The sequence below is a fragment of the Callithrix jacchus genome, chromosome 6 (assembly GCF_049354715.1).
Source record: "Callithrix jacchus isolate 240 chromosome 6, calJac240_pri, whole genome shotgun sequence".
Lineage (NCBI taxonomy): Eukaryota > Metazoa > Chordata > Mammalia > Primates > Cebidae > Callithrix > Callithrix jacchus.
The window spans coordinates 92,994,294-93,015,586 of record NC_133507.1 but is presented as its reverse complement, the minus strand read 5'-3'; the positions used below and the strand labels follow the sequence as shown (position 1 = coordinate 93,015,586).

At 35.1% G+C, this 21,293-nt stretch overlaps 1 protein-coding gene across 5 annotated transcripts in view; it reads left to right on the top strand.

Annotated features, from left to right (window-relative positions):
- The window catches only part of THSD7B (thrombospondin type 1 domain containing 7B), an 873,835-nt gene that overhangs the window by 744,265 nt on the left and 108,277 nt on the right, over positions 1–21,293 (top strand). For all 5 annotated transcript variants that reach the window (XM_008998957.6, XM_035305018.3, XM_054257669.2 and 2 more), the window contains exon 16: positions 20,171–20,304. In XM_008998957.6, the coding sequence (XP_008997205.4) occupies positions 20,171–20,304 (134 nt within the window). The remainder of the gene's footprint in view (positions 1–20,170; positions 20,305–21,293) is intronic.

Sequence of the window (21,293 nt, the reverse complement as noted above, 5' to 3'; positions counted from 1 at the left end):
AAGGCAAATTTCAAATATTCTTTAGCATTTTATTTAACTTGATGGTGTTATGATGCTACAAAAAGTTGTGAATATAGATAATGCTGTGGAATTTTTTAAATATGTAAAACTTGATAACCTGCTCCTTTTTACTCCTGGTTAGTGTTTTGGATTCACATTTCCCTAGATATGCATTCATTATTTGTGTAAGTCTATACCATTTCTATCCATTCACATTAATACACTTGGCTGAAAGTTCATTATTTGTGGAAGTGTAGAGGAGGTATATGCTGGAACACATATTATAAAAAAAAAGTAAAGATATTCATACTTCCTAGTGACCTGCCTTAATTACCTTTTATATTAACTGTCAGTGATATTTAATTTCTGGTAATGAATAAATTGGATTACATGGAAATGGAATTAGAGCACCTATACCTATTTATTTAAGTGCAATGACCACATAGACTCAGTATAATATAATATAGCTTCAGAATATCTTTTTACCACATTTTCTTATTCTGTCATTATCAATCCTCACAGTCTTTGCTTAAGACTTTATGCCAAGTGCCTAACTTACTAAGAGGTAATTATTCATCAAACACACACTTATTTAATATATCCTTTTGCTATGCTCTAGGATAGAGCTAGGAACATGATAGTCAAAAACTCTGCTTTAATAATGAAGTATATATTCAAGTGAAGGAAATAGATTGCAAAGAAGTAAAAATACAAAGAAATGTTTGCAGATAATGATGGGTTATAATGATTTGGAGGACAGAATGATCAGAGAAGACTTCTCTCAGATGCTGACATCAGACATAGCCAAGATAAATGTGAGGGGGATGCTGGGGAGGCCTGAAGAAAAATATTATCAATGGAGGGAACAGATTTGGAAACAGGCATTTACTTATCATGGCTGAGGAACAGTGAGGAGGGTGATGTGGCGGGAGGGGATAAGGTACAGGGAGAATATCAAAGATAATTTTAGACAAATAGGCAAGGTGTGGGTTATTTAGAGACCTAACACGCCATGAGTATGGAAACCACAGGTATGCGAATCACTCTTCTTACTCAAAACACTGAAGGGGCCCCTAACAGGATATGAGTACGGAAACCGTTCATGACACCAGTGGTTTCCAAACCCACGGCCTGTTAGGGGGCCCTGCAGTGTTTTGAGCAGGAGAGTGAATTGGTCTAAGTTTGTCTGAAGTGTGTGCTACAGACCCCAGTCTCAAAACAGACTCAGACTCCACCTAGGAAAATAGGACACATGTATGAAAAGCCAAATCTGTGGTACTGTCTGCTGAATCTCAAAGGTTCATGACTGTGGATGCACAGATTTGGGGAAATTTGGAGTTAAAGAGAATGAGATCTGAACTGAACTCTAAAGCAAGAATAGCATTTAGATACATGAAAATGGTGTTGGCCCAGTGTGGAAATTAGGCAGTTTCTGTTTATGCCATTAAAGTTGATGTAATAGCAGTTTTTTAATGTACAAATAGCCAGAAGCAGTTTTACTACAGCCAAGAAGAAAGATTAAGATTGCATATAGAAGTAAAAGTGGTTGAAATACTTGAAAATATTTTAAGCAAGAACAATAAAGGATTAAGCTCACCCAGAAATTATATATTTATTTAACAAGAGACTAAGTAATTATAATACCAAGATTAAAAAAAAAGAGAAAAAAATGATATATTTACTAACAGGAAAACAACTTAACACATCATAATACATCCAAATTTCCATATCTAATGTGATTGATGCTTCTTCAGTATGTATCCTGAGGAATGACAAGGAGATGCTTTTGATTGCTTTTATTTATTGCTACATAGAAAGTTAACCATTCACATCTAAGAAATTACTCATTATTATTCAGTGAGAGAATTTTGGTCTTTAATAATGCATTTGTTGTTTACCCAGGACATATTTTCTGTAGCAATACAATAAATTAAAATTGAGTAATTCTAGCAATCCTTCAGCTATAGAGCTGCATTCCTAGAACCCTACTCTCTGTTATGGACAAACTAAAATGGATGGGTTGGTTACACACGAAACAGTGAAGCAAGTCATACACCCAAGTTTCAATGATCATTGATCTAAATTCTAACGCACTGACACTTATCACGTTTTGGTAGTAATAGTAGGATAGCACAAAAATCATTCTACAGATATAATACTAATGTGAAATAAAATTATCATGTGAACATTGTTCCTTCATCACTGAATTCTGATTCGATGATGTCTACCACATATGAAGCAAACTCTTCCCTGATGTCAGGAATTTTGTTGAGTTTCTTATGATTAAGAATTTTTAAAGTTTTTATACTTCTATCTGAAGCTAAAGGTATTCTTCTTTGGTTTGGCTATATAATGATATGTACCCATTTAGTAATATTTTTGAAATAGTGATGTAAATCTGGCTATCTGCTAAGTTTGTGAATGCCTGGAGTCTCAATGACTTCTGGTGGCCAACAACCATCATTTATAAATTGTGATGATGATGAGTTGTGTAACTCAAATGTGCTTAGAGTTCACAAGATGCCCGGTATATGGATATTTAATTGACCTTCTCAACTTAGTTGCTTTGGAAGTATTATTCATTAGTTCATTAAGAATTGTGATCTATTACATACAAGAGTAAAACTTGATTTCAAATTGAAAATGAATTTTGGATTTGGGTTATAATTTTTCAGTTGTATCTACATATTTATATTGCCTTTAGACTACATTCATTTATTCATCTTTCTAAAAATATTTGGAAATATCTATTTCATACCAGGCACTGGGTTTAGTATGAACACTACGAGATATTTTTTAAAAAAATGATCCTAGCCCTGCCCTCAGGTTTTAACGATGGCAGTAATTAAACTATCACTCACATAAGTTCAAAATTGAAGTTGTGATAAAGTTAAGGAGGAATGAAAGATGCATAGTTAGGGAAGAGGGGACCAGTAGGGACAAGTGTCATGGAATCCACATTCCAAGAGTTAGTCTCATCTATATGTCTTGTATCCTTGAAAAATAGAAATTCTCATGTCTTATGCTGTGATAAGCTATGATACTTCTTAGAGAATTTGAGTTAAGCATCAGAGATTTATTTCATTTCCTTAAGCCCTCTATCTTAGGTATCAGCTCTCATAGCCAGAGGACAGATGGAAAAACATCTGCTTAACCTTCCCAGTTCCATGTGTTCTCTATTTCCACACAATCATATGTTTAATATCAATTAGGAGGAAGTATTTTGCTGGAGAACTGGGAGGGTAACATTCAAATTCTAGCTGAAAAATAGCCATTAATTTTGAATAATCAGGGGAAAGAATTTCTACTTTTTTTTCAGTCTTGCATTATAATAGCAGTTCAACTAATGCATATATAATTTTCTTTCCCTTTTGCTTATCATGCACTGCTAACATGGACTTCTACAAAGGCTCAGGTTGGTGTTGCAATCTGTTTTGATCTTTATTGTTTTTATTTAGTGAAAAGAAGCTTTGATGTTTTCCTTCACAAATCAGCTTTTTTTCTCTTTGTAAATTCTGATCAAAACATTGTTTACATGTGACAGAAAAAAAAAATTCTCCCATAGAAGAGTCACTTTCTCATACGTTGCTGTTGAATGAATTACTTTACTTCAGTAAAAGGACTATTTCAGACACCCAGGAAATTGATTTATATCTGTTTAAATTTGCCATGCCTGGCATATTTTATGATAGGAAGAAAACAATGCTCTGAGATTTCAGAATCAGCATAATATAACAGGCTCTGAAAAGATTTCTGATATCAAATCTGGCCTGTATTTTCAGAATGTATTAAATGTTATTACCATGGTTAATGTAGATCCAAACAGCTGAGAATTTTATACATAGCTTCCTAGCCAGATCTGATTCTAGGATCACCACATTCTTAGTTAATAGCTTTCAGAAAATTGATGGTGTTTCTCTTTTTCTCTCTCTGTTTTTTAAAGGCATTAATCTACTTTCAAGACTACATCAATATCTCATATAAATCTCAAGTTCTTTACTTTTATAGTTTTAATAAATCCACATGCTATTTCTGTCCACCCCAATTCTTATTTGAAATATTATTGGTCATATAATAAATAAAAACATCAGTAATGTTTTCAGAGAGTACACGTATAGTCAACTGGAGTGATATTTATAATGCCTTAGGGGGCCAAGTGCTAAGTGTAGCTAAAGTGAGTTTGTCACTCACAGGATAATTCACGTGCAGGGTTTTGCAAGGACTAAGAAAGGAAAATCAAATGGCTGGGTGGTTTGGATCTCATGTACTGGAAAGGGTATAAGATGTGCAATTCCATACCCACTCTATCTTATGCTGTTTGGCCATTAGGAAGCAGACTTTTAGATCCAAAAATGTCATAATGTCTTACCTTCTGTTATGTTTAAGCTTCATCAAATTGTTCACATTGACTTTTTCTAGTCAGATAGTGTATAAGTAAAATCTTGGCACAATATTCTTGGGGTTGGCTTCCATTTCACATTCTGGTCATGTGCAAACAGGTTATGAAGAGGAAGAATTTGCTAAAATTAAATATTCATTTCATAGTGTCATATTTAAATTCCAAGATTGTTGTAATGATTTGTCAAGTTGAATACTTAGAGTCCTACAGAAACTTTTTTTCTCTGAGTAAAAATAATGACTTATTGCTAGAAATGCTGTATACGATGCTGCATGATACATGCAATTTGGTGGATTGTTTTAGCTTACTGACCGAAAATGTTACATTGTGTTGAATTAAAGTCTTTTTCTTTTTCTTTTTCGGTTGAAGATGGTGAACACTGTCTTCCCAATTAATGATATATTTCTTGCTGAATAACTAATCTGTCATCTTATTGGTTAGTGTTTATTATTTTAATTTAACTTTAGCCTAAGCAGGATCACATTTGAATTTTCTTCCAAAACTTGGTCATACAATATAAAAACTAAAACACTAAAAGTTTAATATACATATAATGTCTTATCTAAAACGAACTGGGAGATATACAAAAGGAGTCAGCAAATATGACTTTGTATATAATAAGGTCTTGTTGCTACTACTGAACTCTGCTAAAGTAGTGCAAAAGCAGCTACAGACAATACATACATGAATGAGCATGGCTGGGACTCAGTAAAACTTGATTTAAAGAAGTAGGCAATGTCAGCAAACATGGTGGAGAATAGAGCTCCCAAAATCTCTTCCTGCATAAAAGCAGCAAGAACTATTTGGTAAAACTTGTCAAAATCAAGTTTCTTAGAATTCTGGAAGTAAATCAAAGGTTTGCAGCAATCTGGAGAGCATTTACTCAGAAAAATGACTGAACCTTGGTAAGAACTGAGAGATTTCTTGCATTTTAACTTGCCCTGTTTCCAACCCTAGCTGCAGGGTAGCCTTGAAAGAAGCTGTCTACAACTGTGGTAAAACAACCAACCTGCCCCTTCACCTAGCATTTTGGAAGCCAGTGGAGAGGGCTGAACAAGATTGGAACGGCTTCAAAGCCCTATCTTTGAAAAATTGTCATTGTTTGAACTGTCCAGTGTTTCCCTGGAAGACCCCACTCACATGGCTATCTTTGTTTGACCTGACTCAAAGCTGGTCTGTACAAACAGCTTTTTCTCTGGAGAAAAAGCTGTTTAGTCTAAAATAGTCACAGGCGATTGTTTAACTTGTAGCTACCTGAGATGGGATATAACAGTTGGGGTAAACAGTAAGATAACAAAAGGCTTAAAAGGAAAAGCTAGAGAATGAGATGTTCATAGGGGTCCTGAAAAACTGTAAGATACTCCTCCTGGAAATTAAAAGAGTATGCAAGTACAAAGGGATGTGCACATACTTAGGAAAGCAGTGGTAAGACCCTAAGATCTTACCTCAAACTAACTATGAGACTTGGTACAAGCAAAAAAATGAAGATAAAGGCAGTTTAAATTGACTGGCTAGATGTTGAATCGATTCCTTGTGTTTTCTAACTTTTAGAGGCTGCCAGTTTTTGTGGCCAGATTACTCTAATCTTTGTATCATTTTCACACCCCCTTCTCCTGTGCCTGACTGTTTTATGATCCTCTTATAAGGACTCTTTTCACTGTTACTGGCTGACTAAAATAATGTAGGACAATCTCCTTAACACAAGATCCTTAACCATACATACAAAGTCTTTTTTTTGCTGTACAGCAAACATGTAAAAGATTCACAGGCTTTAAGGACAAGAATGGGAGTATCTTTGCATTACTCTTGCTCAGCCTAACACAGGCGCCAAGGCAATGCATTGAAGAAAGGCTGTCTTTTCAACAAATGGTGCTTGGACAACTGGATATCAGCATGCAAAGAATGAATTTAGATCACCCCCTTATATCATATGAAGAAATTTAAATGAATTAAAGACCAAAATATAACCACCAAATCTATGAAATTCTTAGAAGAAAACATTGATATACATCTTTATGATCTTGGATTAAGCAATTGACAAAGTTTATATAACCAAAAAGAAAAGAGATACATTAGACCTTATCAAAATGAAAACATTTTCTATTAAAAGATGCCATCAAGAAAGTGTGAAGGTAGTCTACAGAATGGGAGGACATGTTTGCAAATTATACATCTGATCAGGGTGTAGTGTTGAAGATAAAGAACTCTTACAACTCAACAACAGGAAGACAAATAACCTGATTGATAAATGGGCCCTTGTAGAAGATAAACAAGCAGCCAAAAGGAGCGGAAAAAATGCTCAGATGCTAAAGATTAGTCATTAGGGAAATAAAAATGAAAATCAGAATGATACATTACTTAACACCCACAAAGATGCCTACAGTAAAAATGATGGCAGTAGGTTTGGTAAAGATGTAGAGTAATTGTAATCATCATGTATTGTTGATGAGAACGTAAAATGTTGCAGCCACTTTGGAACACTGCGTGGCAGTTTCTCAAAATGGTAAACATAGCATTTCCATATGACCAGCATTTCTAATCCTAGGTATATAACCAAGAAAATTGATAACATAGGTTCATGCAAAAACTTGCATATAAGTATTTATAGCAGCATTATTCATGGTGAATAATCAAAAGGTATAAACAGCCAAAATGTCCATAAAATAAATAATGCATAAACAAACTAGTGCATTCAAACAAGTGAGTACTATTCAGCTATAAAAAATAATGAAATATATGTTCATGGATGAACATTGAAAATATTATGCTAAAAGAAAGTAGCCAAAAACAAAAGGCCATATATTGTATGATTCTATTTCTATGAAATTTCCAGAATAAGCAAATTCATAGAAGCAGAAAGTAGATTAACGGCTGGGTTGACAGAGCAGGGGGAAGAATATAATGGACAGTGACTGCTAATGAGTATGAATTTTCTTTTAGTGATGAGGAAATATTCTGGAATTACAGATAGGGGTTATGGTTGGACCACTTTGTGAATATTTATGTAAGTAAAAGAGTAAGTACAGGAGATCTAGTTCCCACTGTTGAAAATGTATATAATCCATGACTATTGTAATCCGTGATATTTATTTTTAATGAAGAATGATTTTATAATATTCATACTCTTTACTTTTTTATCAATACCTTATTGTCTTGTATATAGTGATTTATAAATAGTTAATGGCTTGATTTTAATTCTTTCAATGTAGGATACTTTATATGTTTTAGTTATAAATTTAAAGACTCCTTTTTTTTTTTAGGAGGAATCATTTCATACTCAAGAGAAATTTCAAAAGTTGACATGATTATAGAGTTGTACCTGCCTCATCATACTATTATGAGAAATAGCAGTGATATTTTTGGAATGACTGAGGTCATTTTGCTGGCTTAGCTGTTAGTGATTGGGCATTTCTTGTTCTCAGTAATGTATCGGGGGCTATGGTGGATGAGACACCATACAACCACAAAGTGTGTGTCTGGTTCAGTCACCTCTTCTTTTGAGGGTGCAATGTTAGTAAGTATCCAATGATTAATTTATGTGGAAGTACAGGTGTATTTTTGATGAAGAAAATGTGACAGTATGAGTTGATGATCAGTTTACTCTAAGCTCCAAAATTTCATCAACTTCCTGTCTTCATCATAATCTTACTAAAAAAAAGTTATTTATTACAGTAAATTACCTTAAAGTTTCTAAAGCTCATATACTATTGCTATACATCTCTTGAAAATGATGAGTATTAATGTCAGATTATGAAGAGAAAAACTAGACCCCAAGAATTCCGTAAGTGAGCTGCCAGAAAATCAATGGCAGAACTTGAAGTAAAACCTCTCACAGCTTCCTTCATACTGCCTTTCTCACCAGACCACAGATAATCTTTCACACAGTACAAAGAATCACTTCACTCATCATTGAAATGGAGCTATCCCCAAAAAGGACCACATTATCAATTTAATAGAATCCAACCAAGGAATCCAGTAATGAAGGACAGGGATCCAACCCAAGTAAAGTACTTGACGCTGCCCATCTCCTAAATTGCTCTATAGATGCCATCTCATTAATTCAGAGAAGTGTGTTTCCTGCTAACAAGTCATATTTTAACAGACCCCCCAACAAGTGAGAAGCCAGCTCAGATCTAGAACCCTAAGCTCTATACTTCCTAGAGTTCAGTCAACATGCATTTATTATGAGCCATCATGAGTCTAGCACAAGAGAGATGCTATGCAGAGCATAAATGATGTGCAAGACATGGTCCCCACCTTCTGGGAGATCAAGCTGTCACTGTGAGCCTTGCTCCCTCATGTTATCAGCATCTGCCTCTAGTTATGTACAGTGAGGGCTGACCACCTTAAATATTACCTACCTTTAAGGGGAAAAGAAGTCAATCCTTTTAGAAGCTTATTTTTTACATTAATTCAAGGCATCCTTAATCGGGATAGGAAAGTGGGATAATATTGTCTTATTACTATCATCTGTACTGAGAAAAAAACATGAATTGATTCAGAAATGAGAGGATTTCGAATTCATATAAACCTAAGAAATATAAGAAAGACTGAATTCATTTAGATTTTTACTCTCCAGAAACATTCAAATCTAGACACTATAGATTATAGTTATAAGCAATTAAAACTGATATTAATGCATAATGTTAATCTTGTAAAATCAATAAGAATGGGCAAAAGTTTTAGCTTCAGGTGATACTAGCATCATGGTTTGGTATAGGCATACTTTTCAGAAAGCATATTCATATTCAGTTCCGTGTTCATGCATTCATGCATTCAGTATTGAAGTCTCTGTCTCTCTTGCTATATATATATGCATATGTATATATACATATGTATATATATACACACATACATATATACATATATATAGGTATGTATATATATGTGTGTGTGTATATATAGTTATGTATATATATGCCTATATATACCATATATGTATAGTTATATATATATAACTATATATAGGTATATAGTATATATATATATATATAGGTATACCTACATATATATATATAGGTATATAGGTATACTATATATAGGTATATATATAGGTATATAGGTATACTATTTATAGTATACCTATATACCTATATATATATATGTGTGTAGGTATACCTATATATAGTATGCCTATATACCTATATATAATATACCTATATACCTATATATATATGTATATGTGTACTATATACCTATATATAGTATATACATATACCTATATATATATACCATATACCTATATATACCCATATATATACATATACATATATACATACATAAGTATATACATACTTATATATATACATATATATAGTTATATATATACCTATTGAGCACAGAGCATAAACCAGGGACAGTGGTTTACAAACACTTTTTCTTTCTTTTGGCGAGACTGGGGTTTTCTTGCAGAAGATATAGTTTTCTGGAATTCTTAGTTCTCAATAATATCAGAGAAGGCTCTTCTTGTTTTTACACATGTGTGTATTTATGTTTTAACCTACTAGCAAGGCCCAGTTTGTGGAAATATGCCCACTTTATATAAATGGGCTAGCTGACCATTCAGTAACACATTTTGTGGTCTTAATTATTTATTGCATATAGGAATATCTGCTCTTGTTAAAAGTAGCTTCTACCTTACCATCAGCAATCTTTTCTTTGGCCAACCAAATGAAGTTTAATCAAATGGAGGCAAGGTACAGGTTAGCTGAAAATGAACACTTCTCTTCAGAAATCATCTGTTTTTATTTTGTGAAGAGCCAGAAAGGTCTGTATCAGTCTTTGTCTGTTCCTCCCTGTCTGCCTAGAAGAAGAATGTTTGCAATAAAATGCCCTTTTTCCATAAAGCAACAGCTTTCAATTAGTCCTTAATAAAAGTCTCCAACTGTTGAAATTAGTGTGGAACTCAGAGCCAAGATCCCAATTTATCACCATGTAAGTGAGTGGCAGGAATTCCATTATCCAATCAATTTTGCTTCTAACTTCTGCAAAGGTCAGGCTGTGCCATACTTGGTTATAAAACACCACTTCTGGCTCTATGTTCCACTTTAACTTTGTCCCAGACATATCAGGTATGTTATGGAAGAACTCACACTAAGTGTTCCTACTTTCAAAAGCCATTTTGTACTGGGCCTAGTCTTGTATTTTAACACACAATGCTTTCTCAGAATTGCTTCTTCATACATTTGTATTTTTCTACAGGAGGAGAAGAAGTTCACTCTGTGTGTATGTGTGTGTGTGTGTATGTTTCTAACACTTCTGTGTAAAAGTCTCTGTAGGGCTATATTATAATCATTATTTTCATTTTTCTCTTTTCCCCAAACTACAATGAAGTAATAATCTTTCTATTTTATCTCTTGGAAAAAAAGATGCAGCAATTTCCTCTTTTCTCTTATTATGTTAACAAACTCATTTAGAAATTAGCCACATGAGGAATGGAGTTTGCAGACTGCAATTCATATGTTTTTCCTTTTTCTAAAATCAGACTTTCTTGACAGAATAAAGGCCATTTTTGTTAGTTTATTCTTTTGTTCTGTCCTCTTTTGCTTCCTGATAGACTGTGGAGTAAGTGATATATAAGAACTCTGATGCGTTTCAGAGTAGGGAAGTATTATTTGCAGTGCTGATTAAGACACTGTAGCTTGGTGGGCCTGGAGCTCTCACTGCATGATAAGAAAGTTGTATCAAGCCATTTCTTATCAGTTATGGGCTTTCCTCTTGGACACAGTCCTGGAATTCAGGCCAGATCCAGTTTTGTGCTTACCTTCTGTGAATATTGATAAGTTCTGAGCAAAACTTGCAAAGACTAGATTGCTTTTAAGGTCATACATGACATCAGATTTATCCCAAGGAAGCCAACATAAGATGAAATAAGATGGAAAATATGTTATGAAGAAAATTTCTTTGCAAATACCCAAGAGTGTCTGCTGCTCTTCTCATTAGCAATACTCCCTGGCATTCAGGGCACTTGAGAGGCAGCTCCCTTGTCTTTTTCCTCACAATGCTCTTGGTGAAAAACAGGAAATCTGAATATGTTCCTACGTTCTAGGATATACTAATTTTAAATGATCCCAAAAAGTAGCACTGATGTTTCAACCATCTCTTTGATTTTCACTCCTAAATCTTGGTTCTTCTTTTTCCTTGTTATATGCTGGAAGTTTTGTGAAATAGTCATAGTGATTATCATTATTCTGTAGCTATAACCTCATACTGAGACCATAGCAATTTCCTTCTTTTTCAGCCCTTTCATACACTCTCATCTCCCTCACATTCAAGATGACTCATTCTTTCCCAAACTTTATTTGGAATATCTCATAATATAAATCTCAGAAGTCTTAGTAACTCTAATTGTACACAAAGAATATTTTACATGACATTTTCCCATTTACTTATCCTAGCTAGCTGCAGTCTCCAGACTTTATTCTGTACACATCGTGGCCCTGTGTACAGTTTGTGAGAATTACATTCAGATTTTGGTTAGTTCGCTTGATTGATTAACAAATCTCCCTTTCAAAATATAGTAGGTCATATTAGTTAATCCTAACTAGGGCTACTTATCCTTGTCTATTTATATTTAATAGTCCAGTGACACAAATATAGGATTTCTCTGCCTAAGGAGTGTGTGCCTTAAATTATATTGCTGCTTTATACAATCACATTTTTATAATCCAAATTATATTGATTTCCTGGGCATGCTCTAAAAGCTTCTTGCCTTCTTGCATATATTGAGTAAGGAGACACTTGCATGCATCCTACAGAATAGGAATAGCATGAAATTCTTAACCACAGAGGATATCAGGGAGTTGTATCAAGCCTCCTTCCAGCAAAAGTCCTTAAGGAAAGTAAAGGTTTTCCCTAAGCCTTTATTTCTTAGGTAACAAAAAGTTGCAAGCCAGGGGCTTAAACTCATTCTCCTCCTTTTCTTGGTAAATCCTGAACAGCACTACATACCTTTCTGATTTACTTAACCTTAGGACATATGTTTCTACGACTGAGATCTATTAACTGATCTCTGCTTTCAACCCCACCTTACCCCTGTAACATGTATAGACTTTTCTGCCTGCCAGAAGGAAGACATGCCTTTTTTTTTCAGATGCTCTTTTTGCAACAGAGATAGTAAATTTTCTGTTTTCATCGGATTTCTGGTGGTCATATTCAGGGACCCAGACTCACTAACTCAATCTATCTATCTACCCATTCTTGCACTAGACTCTAAACAGTATCTCTTAGATGATAAAAAGCAGTGGTGTTCTTTCTCTGATAGTTTTCCATGGTGCGATCCAACCTTTTCTGCGACACGTAACTTTTAAAAAAAAATTATTCTGAAAAGAACACTTGGTATGAAGCCCTCGTAACAGATTATCAATTGTATAATAGAGTATTGTTATCTACAGACACAGCATCCTATAGTAGGTCTCTAGAACATAATAATCTTGCATAATTGAAGTTTTATATCCCTTGTCCCTATTTCCCTGACCCTCCAGCCCCAGGCAACTACCATTCTATTCTTCGTGTTGATAAGTTTGACTATTTTAGATACCTCATCTAAATCTATCATGTAGTATTTGTCCTTTTGTGATTGGCATATTTCACTTAGCATTGTGTCCTCAAGGTTTATCCATAACCTCTTTTCTGAAGACCTGTAAATTCAGCTCTTACAATATTTTCTGAGAGTATCAATTATAGCTGGCATGGTATTGCTTTTTTTCACTTGAACTTGATTGATAACTACAATCTGTTCTATGAAAATTGGAAGAACCACCATGGCTGAAGTCCCTGGCATGCTGTGAATAATCTTCAAAATCCTATCTGATTTCTTGCTATAATACAGCATGGCAGTGGGAAGCATCTCCCAGGGTACTGGAGAAGGCGTTTTAGACTCTGGAGTAAGTTTCCCTCTCTCATTCTATTTGCTGTGACTGTTTGCATAGTCCTGTGGAACAGAATGTGGGCTTTATAGTTCAACTTGCCCCAAGTGCCTATGTCAATATGCTCCCTCTGTTCTGAAAAAAAAAAAAAAAATACAGAGCGTGTATGATCAATGCTCAAATGTGTGTCTGTAAATGTTTTTTAGTACTTGCCTTGTAGAATAGTGTGCACTTTATAGGACTGCAAAACAGTAATTTATGTTGCTGATTGAATATCCCTTACTGTGCAGTTCACTTCGAAATTATAGTGTATTTTCATAGTCACTTAAACCATGCATAATAAGAAATATAAATCCACTATGGGGAGAAATATAATATTATGCATTAAAAAACTAAGGAATTTCTACATATCTGCTGTTACAAATAAACTAAGCTACATCAGTGCAGATAGTGTAGCTTTAACTACGGTCTTTGAGCTGAGGGCTTTGTAGCCGCCCTCTGTTAAATACGTTGTGTGGTGGGAAGAAGCACTGTGTACAACATCACTGAAAGAGTCAGGAAGCCCAGGAGTGGGATGAAGTACATGCAAGCTTATGATTGTATTTAAGTCTCAGTACTTTCAACATGGCAAAGAAAATAAGACTTTATGGATGACATGGATGGTTTAGCTGGCAGTAGTTGTTCGCTTCGTTTTGAGGACCCGATGCTGTTAAGATCATCAGTGATACTCAGGCCAGAGGGCAAGGGTTAAGTCCTTTAGATCATTAGAAAATGAAAGGTAAAGAGTTCAGAGCTCAGTTCAATGCTTATTACCTGGGTAACTAAATACCCTATACACTAAACTCCTGAGTCATAAGTTTACCTATATAACAAACCATCACATGTACCCTGAACCTAAAATGAAAGTTAAAATATTAAAATCAATAAATAAATAATAAAAAAGCAACCAAATCATTGAAATAATCAAAAGATAAAAATGTATAAAGATATAAATAGAAAAAAAAAGAATCCAGAAAAAGTTATTCTTCAAAAAGATATCCTTATGAAAGTGATTTCTGAAGGTCTATTATTCGTGTATATAAACAGCAGTGTGTTTTTAGAGCATAGCCTTTTTGTTAGTTAATTTCTTCTCTTCTTTATATATAAAGGCAGCAGTTCCCTGCATTTTTTTATATGAAGACCTTATACTCTTAATCAGCCTGAATTAGGAAAGTGCCTGAGGGGAGAAAAGCTCATTCAAATTCAGCACTGCCTTCAAATGAAATTAAAATTTCATTAATCACAATGGTGCCTACATTCATTTGACAAAAGATGACACCAACATGCCTCAGATTATGTTATTCATTGAGACTACAGACAAGGTTTAAGATGTGAAATGTTCATGGGCTCCTTGCAATAATGCTCCTGTCCTTAAGGGCTGCACATCCAGATTGCAAATCACTATTCTCAGGCAATGAGGAGTACAGCTACTGAAGTTATTATGCTAATAAATTTCCCATTGGCTTTAAAGTTCAACAATTTGTTTATTAATAGATGTTGTTAAATAAAGCTTATTTAGTATTGTTAGGTTCATTTTTGACTTCTTTATTTCAAAATTGAGAACACATAACGCATATTTAAAACCAAGATGATTCCTAACAAACCAGTCATGATGGGAAGCTAGTAGTATTCTGAGGACATCTGCTCAATTACTGTGTAGCTAAAAAATCTAGTGTGTGAAAATGCCTGTAAAGAGGAGGATAGCCTGGGCCTAGGGCTTGAGCATCTGCCTTAAAATGGACAGTAATCAAGAAAGGTAAATGACCCAGAATCACTGGACCTGGGATGTCCAAAAATACCCAATTCCCACTGCCCTCTTGAGTGACCAAGAGTGCACAACACAGACATAATAATTTTCCTACAGATACCAATTCAGAAATGTCTCTAGAAATTTCCTAACCCACCATCTTTCCACAAATAATTGTAGCCTTCCAAAAGATATTTAAGCTAGTTTACTGAATGACTTTTTGACTTTTTGAAATTGCCAAATGCATCTCCTTACCCAAAGACTAAGAATAAATTGCTTTTGGAAGATTGTTTTTCTGTATAAAGTAACAGGCATCATCTAATTTATAGGCAACTTTGAAAATTCTGTTTGTGGCTTTCCTTTTTCAGGAATTTAGAACTATTAGAATTATGTTCATTGAAAATATGTGCAGTGTCTCTCGGAGGGTAGTGATGTGCCTGAACAAACTAAACAGGCAGAGCCCCTGCACCACTGGCCCCTCCAGAGTTGGCATCTCGCTGTCTCAGTGTGAATGCGGGCATTAGCATCCCTCAAATTTTAGTGTCTGTTTTTTCCTATAAGTAAGGATTATATCAACCTTCTCTAACTACAATGAGTGTAATGAACAAGATTTAAGACACAGAATACCTTACATAAGCTATAAAGTTCTACACAGTATTATTGTAGTGTTATTGCTGACCAGATACTATTAATGGGCATATTTGTACATCTTGTGGGTATGACTGTGTTAGGACTGAAACTTAGCATTGGAAGTATTACATTGTACACAAACAGATAGAAATGTATAACTGATAAAAATGGAAGCACCAGTTCTTTGTGTAAATGTGATCCTTTCCAGTCAGTCAGACCAACCAGAAGGAGAAAAGCATAACTTAGTTGCTGATTGAATAAGAAAAAGGCCAGAATGTGGTAAACTGGGGGAGAGTATAGCCCAGGGAACCCACCTGGAGGGAAAGTGTAAGCCAGTAATGAGGAAAGACAGAAAGCATGAACAGCTACAGAATGGCTAGGAATAAGTTCATTGAATTAGGGGATGGGGATCCTAGGCCTGATGAGAGTCAAATTTGGACATCTTATGAAATGAGCTCACAACATTTGGAGAAGCAATCCCATAGTACTTGACTGAGATTAGTGCTCATAGAGACCATTTCCTCTAACAGTCCAATGAAATAGACATAGAATCTGACTTGCCAGGATCTCTGATCCCAGATAGGTCTTTGAACTGACTTCCAAGTTCTATTGAGTAGCCACAGTGCCTAGCATGGAAGTGTCAAGCCTGAAAGCTTCTACTGGGTCTTGACTTGCAGCTTCACTAGAGTAAAGGTTTATTGCTACAGAAAGGCAGAGGCTGTAAAGTTTCTATTTTTTTTAATGTGGTTATTGTTAAAGGATTATTCATTTTATTTGAGCCTTTGAACCCTAAGGCTCTGACATACAAGAATGACTTCTACGAAGCCCCAGTGAGTCCCTGCTTCCAAGTTTATGGCAGGGAAGTCAGTCTGTAGCTAGAGAAGCAGTATCAGAAAGTAGTACTTAGTTAAATTGATCAATTACAATGAGTAGAGGCTTATTTAATAAATATTAAAAGACTGACTCAATGGATGAGTTTATGATGTGACTCTGGAATGGGCAAAATTATAAAAACATGGTTCCCCAGTGAAGAAATAACAAATAGGACTCATTACTAGGAGAATGAAATGTTACCTCTCTCAGAGGATTTGGACTTTTCGGTGTCATTTTTTTAGCATCTATGGCCCTATTAAACCTTGTTATTTTTTTCCTAATTTGTTGCATTCAGAATGGTTTTCATTTAACTTTCCCATGGCTCATTTCTCTCCTTTAGAACATTTTCATATGATTCCCTGATAAAGTCCATGCAGCAACACATTTCCATTATAAAACTATAATAAGCACCAACTAAACAGCTAAGTGAAATAGGCAGAGCATAAAAGACTGACAGGAGAAGGAATTGGGCATCGGGGTAGTTAATTTTTATTCTTGAATGCCCTGCTGCCTTTTTGCCCTTTGTAGGTGTTTTTGGTCCTCTAGATAAGATTCCTTGCCTGTTGGACAAAGGCTTCAAGGAGACATTTTTTCACAATTCTCAAAAGATAGCTTTTTTTTCCCAACAAGAAAATTATCAACTGACACTCTTCAATGACATAGTGAGATTGCTGTTCTTCACCCAAGTTCCATAATAGAAAGAAAAGATTTTTATTTTTGTTTCTTCTTATCATCCTTTGTGCTTTGTAAAATATCTTACTCATTTCATGCAGTGGGCCTGTTTTCTCTAGAGAATTAAGCAAGAGGCATTTAGCAACCTGGATCCCTTCAATAATTAGTTTCAGTTTAACCAGTACTTATTGATAGCCTCCCCTCCACCTTATGTCTTGTGAAAAATACGTATCATGAAAACACAGCCTCTCCCTGCAGAAGACAGAATTTTTCCCCAGTAGACACTTAAACAAATGCTGACAGTTTCAGTGTAACTTCGGTAAGGACCAGAAGCATATGTTGCCATAGAGAGTTCAAATTGCATCTCTCTGAGCGTATCCACTCGGTATTATTTCAGGTATGAAACAGACATATAGTTTTGGGGACTAAGGTGAGATAAAGAGCTAAAGTCATAAAAGGCTAAGAGATACACAGCGGAGTTCAGGTGATGACTTTTCTGAGTCTTTGCTCCTCGAACACCATGTATTCCTAACAACACAACTGCCCAGCACATGTGCACCCTGACTTTATTATCTGGCTACAAGTCTACTTAAAACTGGAACTATTGCTGGGTGCCAAAGAAATGCTAACTGGGGTCAGGGAAAGAGCCTTGTGTTGTGATAAGGTTTACATGGGCTTTGAAGGAGGAGAATAAGGATTGGTTGGCTAGAATGAACAGCATGAACAATTCTTAAATGATAGACACATATGGGGAACATTTTCAAGTAATTCCATGAGAATGGAGAATCTTGTTTCAGGGGTACTGTTTTTATGCTATTGCTCAAGAAGGTAGATCAAAATCCTCCTACACAGACCTGCTCCCTGTCTTCCAATAGCTTGGCATTGCAGATAGCTATCCTGCTGCAGGTGCAGACAACTGGAGCATAAAGAATGTAAGCAAGAAACTAATACATGATCAGGTAGCCAATGTTTATACCAAAGGTACATGCAACTAAACAAACAGTTTTTCATTTGCAGTTTGACTTTGGGACTTTATATGGGAGGGAGGGTGAAAATCTAAGTTCTCCTTAGTATTGATTGCTTTTGAAAAAATATTTTCATTTCAGGGAGGTTATCTCAACCATTTGCCCTTAAATTCATGCATGAATATATAGGATAAATTACTTTTCAGTTTAATTTTTTTCATCCACCCCCTGTTTGTTCAAAGTACTTTGGCAGAGATGCTATCTTCTATCTCAGTGGAAATCCAAAAAGGTTTGTTTAAATTAATATATATTAAAGTGTTCAGATAATGAAACCTTAAATTCGGTGAAAGCATCATTGTCGTGATGCAGTCAGATCAGCAAAACCCTCAGCTGTTATCAGCTCAGTTTCTTAGTATCTGATTGGTTGGGGTCCTGTCTCTTCATTTTTTTTTTGTAGATTCTTCTCTTACATCTACTGTCCTATGACTGTTTGCGAAAGACTTCTCAGATATCACCTTCTTATTCTAATGTAGGAACTGCTCCTGACCCTTTTGTTCTATTCTCGCCGGCATTCACAGCATGAAATGCGATCCTTTCATTACTTAATTCCTTTCTTCCCATACACCCATTTCCACTTCTATTTTCCTATCTCCTTTCATTTTGCCCTCATATATTTGTTCCTTTGTGGTTTATCTTCTCCCTGTGAGTTCTAAGTAAGAGACCCAAGCAGAACCAGATGGTTAAAAATAGTTTCTGACATGATTTGTGATTCCTCAGAGGTAGTCTTGCAAATCACCTTTTCTCATTTGATTTCCACCTAACATGCTGATGGCGCTCCAATCTTGTTTTTTGATTATCCTATTACATAGTGCTTTCCCTTGCATTTAGTAAAATCATACAAACAGTGGTTCTGTTTGGATAGTGCAGCGTAGTTATCCTTTACAATTTTATGGAATTAGAAAGGCAAGAGGAGGAAAGCATTGAGACTTAAATTATTATTTAAAAGGAAAAGCATAAATTAACTACACTGCTGATAGGTAGAACCAGTCTTTGTAAGCATGCCTTTAATTGAGCCATCTTTGTGATCATGCATTGGAATAGTATTCTTTTTCTTACCTAGAAAGAGCACTGTGCTCCATATTAAGGAGAAATGCAATTGAAATGCAGCCACAAAGAGGCAGACAAACTCAATTGGCTGCCCACTGGGATACAATTTCAGGAAAAAAAAAATCACCACAAACAAATGTATAGGAAGTAACCTAAGAATTCATTTACCTTACTCATTGTTTTCACCATAAAATTGGAAATATTCATAGTCAATAATCATGCAGAGCCACTAACAGTTTAACAGTATTTCTCTTGGTGTGTGTGTGTGTGTGTGTGTGTGTGTGTGTGTGTGTCTTAGCTACACTCTGAAACATCCTACATATAGCTAAATTTATATGAAGCCACAGTACCCAGGAGGCTAAATGATTGCCTGTTAGCATTGATCATTTGGGGGCATAAAAAGAAATTTCCGGTGCAAATAATACCACTTTTCTTATGCATTATAAGAACCTCTTATATTCAAGAATAATTTTCCTTATATATGTTTGTTTCAATTGACATGTTAAAGTACATCTGAGAATACAATATGCCATATAATTGAGAGCTGGACCATCTAATAGATGCTGTGTGAGCTCTTTGAGGAAATGAAATGATAATGGAATTCCTATTCTTGGCACTAGAAAATGACTGTCTTTTGTTCTCTTCTGTAAGCATACCATCATATTTTAGTTGATTTCCCCTGTATGCTTCTTTAGGCAAGTCAGTAAATTCAGAGAAGCCAAATCTATCTTGGTTCTTGGAAAAGTAATTTGGCTGTTTGGGCCAAAGTGTAGTTTCTTGGGTTATGTTCAGCAAGCATTACTAAAAGATAGGACATTTTTCTATAAGTTGGATAGTTCCACATAATTTTTTTCTTTCCTGTTCTTGACAGGTGCATGAGGCAGTCCCATGTTACAGTGAGTGCAATCAGTATTCCTGGGTTGTAGAACACTGGTCTTCATGCAAAATCAACAATGAGCTGAGGTCCCTGCGCTGTGGAGGAGGAACACAATCTAGGAAAATCAGGTGTGTGAAAATGGAGAGATTTGGGAAATAGGGGGAAATGGAACTTATACATTTTTTATAAAAACAGCAGTGATGTTTATCCAAGTACACTCTGATTTTCGTAACATATACTCTGGTTTTTGCTCATCCTTGAAATATTCATTGAAATGTATGCATCCTACCCTGCCATGTGTATAGCAGGGTTCCCTTTGCAGTGGAGCCCCAATCCTTTAGCATATCTTGCAAACAATATTGGTGTGAGAACCACCTGCCTGGAACAGGCTGGTGTTACTCCACTGATTTGTGGCCATCATTCTTAATGAATTAGGAGATTCTGAGTTGCCATTTCTCTTTCTTGTGTTATGGTTAGTATAATTGATGGACATTTTTAAAATTTTGAATGTTGATAATTGAAAAGGTTAATTTAAACCCCATGATTAGCCTTGGAAACTAAAGTCTGAGAATACCTATGAACAGTAGCAATACATTTTAATATAAGAGGGCACATCTCTGAGAGAATTTAGTGAATGCTCTATTATTTACTGAAGAAGCCTGTTTAAAGATTTTGTTTTATAAATTTCTTTCAAAATCATTTCTAAATAAACCATCTATTTAGAATGATTTTGAAAGAAAGAAGAACAATGCCCTTACCAACTGAGGATAATGGCAATGAACATTAGACATTTAAAACAGCAAAAGTTACAATATTAATGCATAATTATTCATGTGTAAAATAAAGAAGAAACATAGCTTAGTCAACTATTGCACATGTGTAGTGTTTCATTTTGTCAGATTTAGGAAGCTGTGTTCCAAATAGACAGTCAGTATCCAAATCAGGTTAACTGTTGAAAGTTAACTGTTGAGTTAACTGTTGAAAGTCAGTTGTAAGGCAGAGCCTAGTTATGTCATTAATTGTTATTGAACACCTGTGAAATGTACTTTATTCAATAATTCAGTATATACCCACTATTTATGACAGTATCAATGTTGCAAAATCACTGGTAGTCATC